The sequence below is a fragment of the Hesperophylax consimilis genome, chromosome 15, assembly GCF_061612785.1.
Source record: "Hesperophylax consimilis isolate HC1 chromosome 15, BYU_Hcon_1.0, whole genome shotgun sequence".
NCBI lineage: Eukaryota > Metazoa > Arthropoda > Insecta > Trichoptera > Limnephilidae > Hesperophylax > Hesperophylax consimilis.
In genome coordinates this window covers 36,405,180-36,420,022 of record NC_142850.1, presented here as the reverse complement: position 1 = coordinate 36,420,022, position 14,843 = coordinate 36,405,180, and the positions used below count along the sequence as shown (strand labels likewise).

General features: G+C 34.8%; 1 protein-coding gene across 1 annotated transcript in view; it reads right to left on the bottom strand.

The window, feature by feature from the left end:
* Nucleotides 1–4,261: 4,261 nt before the first annotated feature.
* LOC149417704 (PAS domain-containing protein cky-1-like) overlaps nt 4,262–14,843 on the bottom strand; it is a 207,912-nt gene continuing 197,330 nt past the window's right edge. The window contains exons 9-11 of the mRNA XM_089640144.1: nt 9,682–9,993; nt 5,534–6,150; nt 4,262–4,461 (exon numbers count right to left, since the gene is read on the bottom strand). Coding sequence (XP_089496270.1) covers nt 4,415–4,461; nt 5,534–6,150; nt 9,682–9,993 — 976 coding nt within the window. The 3' untranslated portion in view covers nt 4,262–4,414. The remainder of the gene's footprint in view (nt 4,462–5,533; nt 6,151–9,681; nt 9,994–14,843) is intronic.

Here is a 14,843-nt window from a genome sequence, read left to right as displayed (position 1 = left end):
ATATGTGTGTATTTGAACTGTATTAAAATGTTTGACGCATTTGTTATTTAATTTTTTTTCTCCCTGTTTTTAGTTATAAATAAGATAAGTATCAATATTGTGAAGATGATGGAATGGAAATGTTAATTAATTTACAGCAAAATTATTATTTTGGAAATCTATTGAAACGAATAAATGTCAATTTACATTAAAAATGTTTTATTACTTCGTCCACTGAATAGAAAATTCCTAGAAGTGATACTGATTTCAAAGAAAACTGATTATTTATATAAGATCTTTCGACTTCCAGAATGAGACGGGCCAAAAAATTATCATCTTTTCAAGAATTGCAATTTGGGAGGCGGGCATGGTTAACCCGGGAACAATTCATAGGATAATGTGCTACACCTCTGCCATAGGTTACCTCAGGAAGTTTGGTGACTTAGCAGGGATGCCCAGGTTCACAGGGTGAGGGTTGTTTAGGTCTTAGCCAGATTTGGAGAGACTGGTTGAGGGAGATCTTTTTACCTCTCCAACAGGACTCTCTCGACCCATCGCCTTGCACCACAGTGGGAGGGATGAATTCAAACCTCTGTCACTTCTGCACACAATAACCCCCAGATTCCTAACCACCCTCATACCTTTTTCCTTCCCTGATCTTCCTCTCCGTCCTTTCCTTAAAAAAAAACCCTATACACAGCATCCTCAAAGATGACATAGGCCCTTATGGACTTTTTTTTGCCCAGGGTCTCCTGTGTGGAGCTAATGTAAAAAACAAGAAAATATTTCTGTGCTATGTTTGCAAATGTTTGAGCAATTTTACCAGATGTAAGGATAAATTAAACTCTCTTTGGGCATACTGACACGCCTACAAAACACTTCTATAGGTATATCTCTTCGGTGGTTTACAAATTTTAAGATACATTTTTTTATACCATACCACACAAGATACGGCATTTTTAATATAAAGATGTCATACGTTCATACCTGTATTATGTTGGCACAGCATTTTGAAAACTTTCACCATGGCGTCGAAGGGGGTCTCCATTCAAAAGTAGATGGTTCTTAACTAATGAAGCACTAATTTAATACATTATTTTGTAATACTAGATGACTTTCTATTTTCCTTTTTAAGGTAGATAGAAATTAAGTCTGATTTTTAAAAATATGTATATTTTATGTGAAATTTAAAAGCATGAGAATGAAAAAAGTGCTTGGTTGATTTTCTATTGTTTTGTTGATATCTAAGGTTGAAATGCTGGTAGACTATGTATCAAGTAATCATAATACACAAATTGAAATACAAGTTGATCTTATATACAGGATTATATCTTTAAATACAGGATTATTATTAGCAACGCCAAGTACACGTCAGCTAGTATTATATACGAGAGTACTTTTGGATGTATGTTGTACTTACCTATATTATTATTATTTATTTTTCTATCGGAGAAAACACAGATTACAGACAGTTATAAACAAGACTGTAAAAAACATTATTTGGAGAATTCGCATCCTAACTATTTCCCACAGATTAATATTCTTATGTCATTTCACAATCACCGTTATAATTTTTAATAATAATTGGATTATTTATATAGCGCCGTTTTCGTGAGAAAATCACCCAACATATTTCATAGTATAATGGGTACCTACTTGTGTGCAATAACTCCATATTTCATAGTATAATGGGTACCTACTTGCGTGCAATAACTTCATATTTCATTGTATAATGGGTACCTACTTGTGTGTAATAACTTCATATTTCATAGTATAATGGGTACCTACTTGTGTGCAATAACTGAAAAACGTATGTTAAAGGTATAAATATTTATTTTCTCATTTGTAATAATTTACATCATCCAATTAAATAATTCATACAAAATAGAACATTTTCTTTTAATACTGTGTACATTTTATATGCATAGTTAAAACAAAATATGTATAGTAAAAATATATTATATTGTCCGTTAAGGTTTCTACTGAAAAAGCTTATATTTCTAAAGGAACACTTTTTTTCTGTACTTTCTCTCAATAAAACTTTTTACATGTTAATTTACTAAATATAATTATTATTACTAACATAAATCACTATACAGTTGCCGAGCGAAATAATTCAAATAAAACATTCTTTAATACAGCTATTTCAATTTCACTTTTATTTTCGGAAATTAATGAATGCAAATCTTGAAGATTCGTTGTCGATGGCAATGCAACTTTTGGTGGCAATCATGTACCTACACACGCTGACATGTACCCATTTATCTGATATCGGATGACATTACAGCAGTTAATATGCGAAATAATTGTCAGTCTAAATATATTTTTATGTTTTACAATAGATTTACTGTAGTAAAGAAACTTTGTTTTTTGCGGGTTGATTATTTAAATATTTTCTATAAACCTATCTAAATACGATGTAAATAGGATGCATTAGAAATTTGCCAGGAAACATAAATAATTTTATGTAAAATACGACGTCTTCATGGGATGTTAGGAATTCTAAACAATTTAAAAATTATATTCCATCAAAAACTCATTTTGACAGCCTCCGTGGTTGAGTGGTTACTCTTCTTGGCTACGAATACGGAGGTCGCGGGTTAAAATCCCGGCATTTGCAAGTAAATTTTATTTGAATAATTAGTATTATTTCAAAATATTTAATTTAAATAATATGTACCTAGTTTATTTGAGTGGGTATGGTTCCTTGATATTTCATCAAAATGAAAATTCAACACACTTTTAAAAAGTAATATATTGTAATTAAAAGTAATGAAACAAAAACTAGGTTTAATAGTTACATATATAACCTAGTTTTTGTTTCATCACATTTCATGACTTTACACTAGTTTTTGTAGGTGTGTTGAATTGTCATTTTGATGATATACCCGGTCACCATTTGGGTGGTAGATACTTCCAGTGTTGCCCTGGTAAAATACCACCATACAGAATTGAAACCTTGCCTAAAATGGCTTTAGCCTTTTTTGACCCGATCTGAATAGCGAGGTACCTGACCACCTTCCTCCTCCCCATCGCCTTCTCCCCACTTCCTTCAGCCCATATCCTATACCCCAATCGGGGATGCCATAGTTGCACAGGCTCCAGACGGCTGTAAGCAGTTGGGACTCTTGTGCGGTACCTACTCACATAAAAAAAGTTTTCATCACAATTACACGACGTCACCTCTTTTCCAACCGATAATAGGTATTTCTCTATTACGAACAAATTATATTTTTTAAATTAAATCATGTAAACCTACTATTTCATATAATATGTGTGTATTTCTATTTCACTATTTGAATGTTATTAATATTGCTTCAATAATTATTTTAATGAACGTACGTCCAAATGAATGAAAGAGGTATCATTATAACGACGAGGTGTAAATGGGTATGTCTGCTTTTTCATTGTATCTTTTTACAAGTAACCTTCCTTTAAGCACCTTGTACAATTAGTGCGACAATAAACAGTGTACTTACACTCTATTATTCTAATTCTACCCATCGTTATAAGACTCAAAGGTCACTATCCACCAAGCCTCTAAAGAAAAAGTAAACATTAAGGTACTGCAAATTGCACGAACAAAACTCACCGATATAAAATATTGCTAATTTATTAAGAATCTCTTCGGAATTATTTGTAATCCGGTTAAAAACGGGACTGCAGGCCCTGAAATGAATTGATGGGATTCCTAATAAACTTTTAGCATAATCACGATATCGAAACACGTGTACATTAAAATCAGAATATTTCTTCATTGTATATTATTAAGGCAAAAGTAGGTGCATGAACACGTCCTCCGTTATATTAGGAATGCACTAAAAGTTTATTAGGAAGCGGCCTGCAATCCCGTATTCAACCGAATTTTAATAAATCGGCAATACTCATTTTATTCCGCGTGGAACCAGTCCACCACAATGATTAATATAGTGCTTGAGCATAAAGCCTTTAAAAATAAATAATACAAAATTTTATAAATTAAATAGCTGGTAAATATTAAAAAAAAATTCCAGCACGATTTAAAGTCAGAATTTACAATTAATTTTTATTTTTTTTTAAATATCTATGTACACTTGACATACAAGAATATTTAACACAAAAAGTTTTCACTGGGCATTTTATGCACGAATCTCAATTTAAAAAATAATAATACCTAATTAACATTAGACAAACTACCAAATTGCACTTGATACAAAACTTAGCAATAAATTATAAATATAACATATCTAAATAATTTACGGCAGAACATTTTCTCTATAAAACTTAAACTGTAAAATTTATAACAACAGAATTAAGTTTAAAATTTTCTACACTACAGCAGATTACAAAAATAATGCCATTCGAATTATATGTATTAATTGCATGATTGACAGCTTTTCTAGTATAAAATTCATCACAGATTGGTCCAGAGATTTGAAGATCTTCTTCATAACGACTACGCTGGGGTGGTTCCGTCCTCAGGCGTTCTTGCAGACGACGGTTCTAGGAAAAATAATGTTTATTTAATTTTTGTCATCGGAGACTGAAATGTCATCAACAATTTCTACTCCAAAGGAATCGCTTATTAAAGTCTGTCGTACAAACGAACATGTTGTCTGTTAAGAACACCTGTGCAGTGAACATGTTTAGTACTGCCGCAGTGCATTTTATTTGATTCAATTACGGAAGCTTTTGCAGTGGACCTGGCAGTGTCCCTCGAGGCCATAATATCGATTTGCAACAAGACATACACCAAACACCAAGGGTAAATCAGAATCCCTTTCCATTTCTAACTGTTAACCACAGCTACCCTAACATGTCAGATATTATTTGGGATACAATATTTGCGATTCCGGAACATAATAAAAGACCATCATGTGTGTTTTAACAAAACTCAAAAAAACTCAATACTGATATCCAAGATGGCCGGCGATATTACACAATTTCTTACGCTGTTGGGTGTTTATTTATTTAGTTTAACTAGCCCTAATACTATAAAAGCTAAATCTGAAAATTGACTTCGTTGGTTTATAATACGTAACGATATCAAAAGGTACGAATCCGATCCGATTGGACACATGTTCATTTGCAGCTAGAGGGCTTTCAGTTTCTGTGTATTTGTGTAGGAAGGTTTTGGTTATACGCCCACGAGTGAAACAGTTGTGTTGGGATTTCGCAAGAGTGTATCCCAATCCGACGGTTATTGTAGACATGTCACGAAATCGACTAAATGAAAATCGATATTATCGTATAAATAAGAACTGAAATGTGAATTTTATACAATAACGGAATTTACTGCTAATAAGGTTAGGTTCGGATGACATAGGCTTTCATAATCAAGGCATTCGCCGACAGGACGTTTATACCCTATTGCTGGTTCGTAACTATCATTGTTCTGGGAGGACAAAGATAGGGAGACTTTACATCGCTTAACATGTAAAGGTGTTTGTGGACTAGTAAGTTATCAATATTATATTATAGTACTTTTTTTTTGGAAAAAATATTAAATTTAAGTATTTCCTACAATAAAATGTAATGCTGGTAGCTAGTTTCGTCACTAAATCTTGTTACTTACCTATTGGCTGCACTTCACCATCTATCCTCTCTGCGAGATGCAGAGGAAGTAGCAGCCTCGACGAGGGCGGAGGCTGCAAAGGAAACAACCTATGGTCTGGCCAATGAGACCCGACAGTTTGCACATCATCAGCCACCCCAACGCCAACGGCGTACTGTCCGTGAGGCACGTACTGTTCCGGAGACCAATCAAAGCTGAACGAGGCATGTCCTTGCCCATGACTGTATATCCCCAAAGGAGTTCCACTAGGTGTAGGAGGTGTAGTAGTCACGTAAGGACTCAATTCCTGATGAGATATATCAGGAACCTTTTGAAGAGTTGTCTCAGACCACGGAGGGCTTGGATTCCATTGATCTATGAAATCTGCTGGTTCTGACGTCTTATTAACATTATTGTTATTAGCGCTAGTTTTATATCTCCGCGTTGAAGTTGAGTGTGTCAGAGACATCAGAGTTCCTCCCCCAGTATCTATGATGGCCGGGGATGGACAAGGCGATGTTGATGCCAATAGTTGCAATTTTGATTCAGTTGAGTCGTTCAAAGGCCGTGCTTTTCTTTTGGAGTTAGTTTGTATCTGGGTGCGTCGCACGTCTTCCATCGGCGGCAAGTGATGGTATCTAAAGAAGAAAACATACTTGTAGTTTAGGTATTTTCGAGAATTTCTCTATCGTAATCACACCAAACCCAATGATGGGTCCTCAAATCCTGTTCTGCTGTTCGTATTGGAAGTTTAAAAAATGTAACACGCTGGAAACCATTGGTGACATTTCTTTGACTTGAAAAGAAGCTGGAAGCTTTTTTTACCAAAACGAACGTAGCATTTTATATCAAGAAAGATTGTAACACGAATGCTAGCTAAATAATACAACAATAAAAAGTGTCACAGTGATCACATATTTTTTGTTCCACAAAATATAACAGTAAAAACCTATTTTAAAACTCTTATCAGTTATTTTTTTATTCAACCTAAATCTAAAGTAACTTTCGAGTAAGAAATTGCAGTTGCCAATCCAAAAGTACGGTAATTCTTTGTTATTTAACTGAATTTCACAATTGTCATCAGAGTGTAGTAGCGACACTTACACATGTCAAATAGAAGGAAGTCACTACTACTGCCATAGATATACCAATCACAAAACTAAATTCGAAGATTCTATCTTATTTGGTTACCTCCCTGCACAGAAAACTCAATAACGGGGTTGTTTCCTCGCCTACAAATATATAATAATGTTTACAAAATTTTTAAGTTGCAAGATGAGTGCCACCGATGCACTATCATATATAAACTAGGCCAAGTAAGAAATCAGTGCATTTCATAGTACCAGCAAATCCAGCACTAAAGCTAACTAAAGATCAGATGGCTAAATTACTCAATAAACTTTCCAACCTCTCTGGCACCACGTTGGATGTCGGCGTCAAAGTTGGGATCCTCGAGGGACAGGTTAAGTCTTATGTACACATGAAATATATAGTTCATGACTGAAACATGGTTTGATCCGTCTTTAAATACAGAGGAATTAGTCTTCACTTCTCATAACACATACCACTACCACATAGAAGTACAAATACCAGCACAAAATCATGAAAAGGGGGTGTAATAATATCTGTTACCAAATCTTTGTCTTGGCTAAAATGCAAACATAAAAACATTGAACAACCTTTCGTCCTGCTCAAGACGAACTTGGGAAAAATTATGCTTGGTTGTGTTTATTACTAGACCATTATACAAATATACGAAAACCGCATTGAAGATCTCGAAGCCCACAAGCAGAAATATCCAGAAGGTAGAAAGCTCCTAATCCGTGACTAAAATATTCAAAATATAGACTGCATTACCCAAATTAATAATCCAACAATACATTTTAATAGCTCTGCTAATGCTCATCAAATTATAAATATGTCAAATTTCCTAGGACTTAGTCAAATTAAAAAGGTAGTTAATTCTAATCATCACATTTCAGACAACGCTTTAGCAGCGATCATTCAGTAAAATTACGTAAATCAATAGTCCCCACACTCTAACGCTATTCCTACCATAATCTTGAATCTTTTTACTCCATAATGAACACGGCTATCGATAGATACGTACCCTCAACTCAAATCAATCCATCAAAGTATCCCAAATGGTTTAATAATAACTTAAAACACTTAATAAAAAAACAACATAATCTGGCACAAAAAAATGAAATATAGAACTGACTGTAAAATACTCGGCAGTTAATTAAATCAAACACACATACTTAACACGGTAAAGTCTATTCCTCAAAATGTCACAAACTTTTTTTAAACTCATAAATTCACTAAGAAAAAATAAACCCTGCCTACTTACAAAAATGTATTTCGAAGGAAAAAGTGGTAGTGACCCTAATGACATTGTTAACTCAATAAAATACTCAATAAACTTCGGATAAATAGCAAAATCGGAATAAAGGATACACTATTGGAATGGATAAAGATCTACTTAACTAATAGAATTCTAAAAGTAAGAAATAATTATAATCTGTCATACAAATTGAAGGTCACAAGTGGTGTACCTCAAGGGTCGCATTAAGGTCCGATACTTTGTATTAATAATACCGTTACTGTATGTGATAACAATGTCAAAGTGTTACTTTTCGCCGACGATGTAAAGCTGTTTAAACTTGTTCACATTTAAATAAATTACAAGATTGGCGTATATTTCTATCTTTGAATTGTATGTATTTCAAATTCTATTTAAATATTAGTAAATGCAACATAATACGATTTTTTAGAATAAATCAACCTTTCAACTTTCAATATAAAATTATTATTCTTCACTCACCTCTGAAAATGAAATTATTGATTTCTTTTTATTCCAAATTGTTTTTTTTTCACATCAATACAGTGACAAATAAAGGATAAAAAATGCTTGGCTTTATTCTCCGTAATGGCAGACACTATTCAAAGACAAATTTCAGACAAATTTCTAAGTTATTTTGACTTTTAGCTCGGTCTACCAATAGAAACTATATTATTAAAACTCTCAGATAAAAAAAGTCGTAGTCGATTTGACTTTTATTTTTAAAATTGTTAATTGATTTGTAGACAGCCCTGATTTTTTAAGCCTTCACCTTCAACATACCAACTAGAACTATTCGATCAAAAATTATTATTAATTACAACAACTATATCAGGACCTAGTCACTTAGATACTCTCTTGTACCTAGATTACATGCAGTTGGTAATGATTTCGCAGAAATTGTAGATGTGTTAAACTGCATGGAATATAGTTACAAGTAGGCTATAATAACACCCATCAACAATATCAATAACTAAGCTAAGCATAATACTATTTTACTGCATTGAATTTCTATATAACTAAAAGCAAACTTTTATTTCTTGATTACTGTTGCTACTTAACATGTATGTCAAATGTTGGTGAATGCCGTACCAGCGTATATAATTATATGTATAAATAAATAATCTGCTATAGACAATAAGGTTGCGAATGAAACATCTGTACCTATACGTGCGGGAAAATTTTAAAGTTTATGTTTCGTTACACCGCGATAGGAGAACCTGTAACGAGGAGGTCTATGTTAGAATGGGTGGTACTGTGAGTGTTATTGTATTTATTGCAATGTTAACCCCTCTGATCTAGACACAAATATCATATAATCAAGGTATTCACAAAGCAGATAGATGAAAGACTCTTTCAGATATTACAAACAGACTTAATGCAAATGAAAAGTTGACAGTTTTGAACGCAAACTTAGCTTACGTTTTTAAAATCGCTTAGCGACGGTTTTCCCTTGTATACTTTTTATACCATTTTATACGAAGCTTAAAAAACACGTTTAGTCATACAAATGAATTTTATGTATGGGTTGTTGTAACTTCACTTTTTTTCGTTTTGCATAAAAATAATCATTTATAAAATTGGCAAATCTTCACCAGTTTTGTAGAACTATTTCAAATTATATGGTAAACTTTTAAATACAAAGAGAAAGCTATGAGTTTGTCTCTTTCTAAATCTGTTCATATCAATAACAATTAGATAGAACGAGATTTTTGAAGACGACTCATTTAATTTGGTGACAGATACAGTACAACGTGACCGGAGAGGTTAAATGTTTATTACGGGAAAAATGCAAGTTATGAGTTGTTCGAATCAATTCATCACTTACCTTTCATCAATTGTATGCACCGAATAATCCACAGGTCCCGCATCCATCCTCTCGTAAGTAAACCCCAAGTGCGCGAGATGCTGCGGGGTCTGTTGCAGTATGATGTGCGGAGACCTAGGGGGTAGTATGGTGGTCGTGCTGGAGGTCATAGGGGGCGCTAGCAGGGGGGCGGAGGCCGGGGCGCCCCCGGGAGGCGGAGGCTCTCCCAGTGCCCCAGGCTCGTTGTAGGCCAAACCGAACTGCAACTTGCTCTGGGCGGTGTAATAGTGGTAGAGCCAGAGGTTGGCGCGCATTATGGTGGCCTCTCGGTCGCTGGGGACAAAAAGGAACAATCAAATTAATGATTTTAATATGGGTTAAGGGTTTCTTCAAAATATAATGACGGCCTCCGTGGTCAACGTGTACCTAAGACTTTCGATTATGAATCCGGAGATCGCAAATTCAAATCCCGGCGCACGCTTATAAATATGTATGAAGTTATATGTATGCAGCACATTTACATAGTTCAGTCCAAGATACTCAGGTACAAATTCAAAATTGAAACGATGCCTGGAATGGCTTTGGTGACCAGATCTGAATAGCCAGGTACTCTCCAACCTTCCTCTTCCCATTTCCACTACCTTCGGCCTCCCAACATACCCCAATTGTGGACGTAGTCCATAGTACCATATTCTTACCGTCAGTTGGGACTCTTGTCCGGCTTAAAAAAAATATTCAGCAAGCTGAACTTTAAATCTAACGAGAAAACCTGTCAACATTTTTACATTTTATTGTTTAAAGCCAATGAATCCAACTAAATTTCTCTGTTTATCCCATATTTGTAGGTTCTATAAGTTTGGCATATTACGACAAGCGATCGCTCAAAGCTTTTTTGTAAGCTTGCCAAAATGTGCAAAAATTCGCTCGAGTGGATATAGCAAGAAGTATTAATTTAAAACCACAAAATTAGCATTAGCTAATAAGCAAGAGCTCTAACACGGAGAAAAATGCGTCTGGCTGAGACATTGAAATCCTGTGAAAAACGTGATTGCAATCCATTTCCTAATAAAATAGTCCATTCAGAACATATCGTAATACGTGCTCATGCAGGAGTCCTTTGATTGAATTGATTTGAATGACGAAATGCTACAAAACTAGAATTTTTATGAAAAAGTGTTTCGACATCCTAATAATACATACGTGTTTTAGCGACAGTTTTTTAGAAAAACCTGTCAATTCATTCGTTTAAGGCCTGCAGTCCCGTTGTTAACAGGAATTCGAGTAATTTGACCACATTTTTTAATAAATTAGCAATACTCAGTAAGTATTCTCCGTATACAGGCGATGAAACGGAGATCCTTTACAAAAATAAATAAATTATAAATGTAAAAGAACACTAGAAAAGCGTCGAATTATTATAATATCTCTCCTGGGAATATTTATTGCGGAATTATGCGATGATTGGTTTATGGGTGTTATTACAGCGGCAGGATGAAGTCGTATGTTAGGGCCGCTGTCAATATATCTCTGGGCGTGGGAGACTGGCTGGAGATGTGGAGGATGCTGGACCGTATGGTACTGGCTTATGTGTGACGTATATAGAGTCTTTAAATCTATAAGGGATACCTTGCGTGTTGTAAGCTTGTCAATAATGAATGTACTTTTGAAAAAAATGCCACCCAAACAACCTGATTTTCGTAAAATAATCACATAAAAATCTTAATTTCTGTTTTCAGTGTATCCTGCATAATTCTGGTTTAATGAAGTCAAAATTGCTTTGAATTTTAGTGTCAATTTGAAAATCGGGACTGATTGTGTGAAGAGTTCAGTTGGAGGAGGAGCTTCAATTGGGAGGCGGGTATGGGTACCGCAACCATTTATTGGATAACCAAAACCCCTGCCATAGGTCACCCCAAGTGCTTCGGTAGGTTTAGTGGTTTAGCAGGGGTACCCGGGTTCATCGGGGGATGTGTGTTCAGGATACGCCTACCCACCAGCTTCGTGGCGGGTCGTATCGGGAGAGGCTGGTTGACGGAGACATTTTGACCTCTCCAGCCGGACACTCGACCCATCGCATTGCACCGCCGTAGGAGGAATGGATTCATGCGTCCTTCACTCCTGGACACATTGAACCCCAGACTTCTCCCCATCTTTTTAATTCCCAGAACTTTCTCTCATTCCTTTACCTAAAAAACCGTCCACACAGCATACCCAAAGATGACATGCCCTGAGATATTTTTTTCCTCGGAGCCTCCTGTGTGGAGCTAATGTAAAAAAATAAAAGCGATGGAATACCTGGTAGCTTCCTGTAATATAAACTTATAACAGAAAATTGTTTATATCATTTTTCAAATTGAAACTGAAACCCTATAAACTATCCCATGAATTTCACCGGTCTGCGCTAGTTCCAAATAAAAGTTCTTTGCGTATGGAACTACACTTATTTCGATTGGAAACAGTTTGAAACTGCTTTTATCTAGAGAGGAAACCATTATTGTTGTATTCTTTAAAGGTAACTTTGATAAAATGTTTTCTTGTAATCATAGCGTTTCTTCAAGCAGAGTCGAGCTGCTAATAATCGAAAATTTACAGCTTAGAAAAACTTGTGTTAAGGTAATGTTTCAAGTAGTTACGATTTAAAGAATTTTTATTTAACAATCAACCATATTTTCGTTAGATAGGTACTTATGTAAGCTTAAAATAATCGCTTACTATAAAACTACACGCCATATACCTTACATATGTTTGAATATAATTTTTTTTTCATTGCATTAGAAGATAATACCTACTTATAAATCTAAACGAGGCAAGAACAAAAAATTAAAAAAGGTAATTGTCGCAAATGGTAATCAAACCCAGAGTCTCTGTCATACCGGAACAACGCCCCTAACCACTCGGTCATATACATATTTGGTTGATGGGTACCTATTACCTTCAGAATTTATTCCAATAAAATGAAGAAAAAAAATACCACACGGATTTTTAAATAATATACTAGTACAGTATATAAAATAAATATAGATTACAATAAGTTCATGTAGGTAAATGTTCGATTAAGCAAAACTTCGATGTTGCTTTGACAAATGAAATAAACAACGTGGCGAAAGCGCGTCCAATCGTCCAACTTGACGATACGTGGGCTTAAAGCTCCGCCGAGAGCTAATCCATCTTGCATGTTTGTCCATACACGGAACACAGTCACAGTGGAGTCACTAGTCACTACACCAGTAGAGAGAGTCGACAGCTACAAACAGTCTACAGAGTGCAAGCCATAGCTGACCGCTCTGCCGAATCTTCTTATCGCATGAATATCAAAATAGTCTGACATTTCCCGTTTGTTTAGCCAAACATAAGACATAAATCAATCGCTAAAGCTAATGATTCCGAAGGCTTTACATTATTATCTAGGACATGGAATGATTCAAAAAAGTATATTTTCCAAATGATGATTTATTTATGAATGTTACTTACGACAGATTGAAAACAACTTTTGTAAGGTAAATCAAATATAAACATGAATAACACGACAACTCTTAGACTACACTGCCCGCCCATATGTGGAGTGAAAAACTTTTAACAATATTTTCAATCAATTCATTTCTCTTACGAGTCAGTCACTTTTTTCTCCTTATACCAGTGGTCTACTTGGGACTAGCTGTATCTATTCATATACAAATAGACATTTGTAATGGGATTACATACATATATTCATATTTCAAATATCAATCATCATGAAAACCATTAATTTCAATTTTGCGTCCGATCTGCGATAACTCTGGTTTAATGAACACTGGAACCAAATTTGCATTGCATTTAGGTAAGTGTAATTTTCAAAATTGGAACGGCTTGTGTGAAGAATTATTGAGACTAAAATAAAATAGATACCTACCTATGGTATAATATTTTAACGCAAAATTATTTTAATCGACCTTATCAAAATTGGAATTATAATATCCCGTGATTTTTCAAGGGCTTATGCTAGTCAAATAATATAAGCATATTGAGAGACAACAATTCAGAATCGAAACTTTTAAGTTAGTTCCCGAACTTCTTCATTCCCATATGGAGAACTTATTCATTCCCACACGGAGAAAACCAAAGATATTAGAAATCTTTGGAGAAAACCGTTTTACCAAAACCGGATTACCAATAATTTGAAGAGATTTTTAACAAATAAGCAATACTCATTTTTCTCCGTGCACTTCCAAAATAACCCGTCTGGGGATGCCATATTCCATATCCCACTGGTTTCGAGTAGTTATCGCCTATGCGTTAATCATATCCCATGTTTTTAGATTAAAAGTATGGCACCTTATGACAAGCGATCGCTCAAAAGGTTTTTCCAACTTGGCAGAATATGCCAAAAATCGCTTCGGTGGATGTACAAAAGTTTATATTTAGATTAATGTTTTAGTGCGTTTTTGAACATACATAATTTCCACACAGCATCAAGGTATCTCTACATAAATGGTGTTGAGCTGCGTTTTTTTACCTTTCATTCGCTCGAATTGGGTTATCAAAGGTGAATATAAACACCCGAATCACACTTCTTATCTATTTCAAATGATAAATATACAGCCAGCATTATTTATTCGAATTAAAATACATGTTAATATAATATGGGTGAGAGGCCACGAGTTAAATAGTGAGAACGTCTTGGATTACAATCGGGTAAACGAGTTCTTCACGTGATAATTCTTTATAACCACGGGACAGGTCTAATATACGATATTTATGTTTTTACAACAATCGATTACAACATCTATGATTATTTTTAAACTAGTGTTCGGGTGTAATTCTCACACGTTTAGGCAGTAAGCTGGTATCATCATAAGTTGTTTATGGGAATGCGGAAGAAATGATGAATGTCTGTATGATCACTAGCGTGGCAGTGTATAAAATATATGAATTTGATAAAATAATAGCTATTAAATACGTGAAATATTTGCACAGATTTTACAAAAAAGGGAAACCAGAAACCAGATAAACCCGAACCTAAGCTCTTACTCTTGATTAATGAAATTTTGAATTAATTTGGATGGTGGGTTTGGGTACCCCTTGCCTTTTATTGGATTTATTGGACAACCAACACCTCCGCCGTAGGTCACCCCAATTGGGGAGACTCTTTGACCTCTCCAACTGGTCTCTTGACATATCGTCTTGCGCCGCAGTGGCAGGGATGA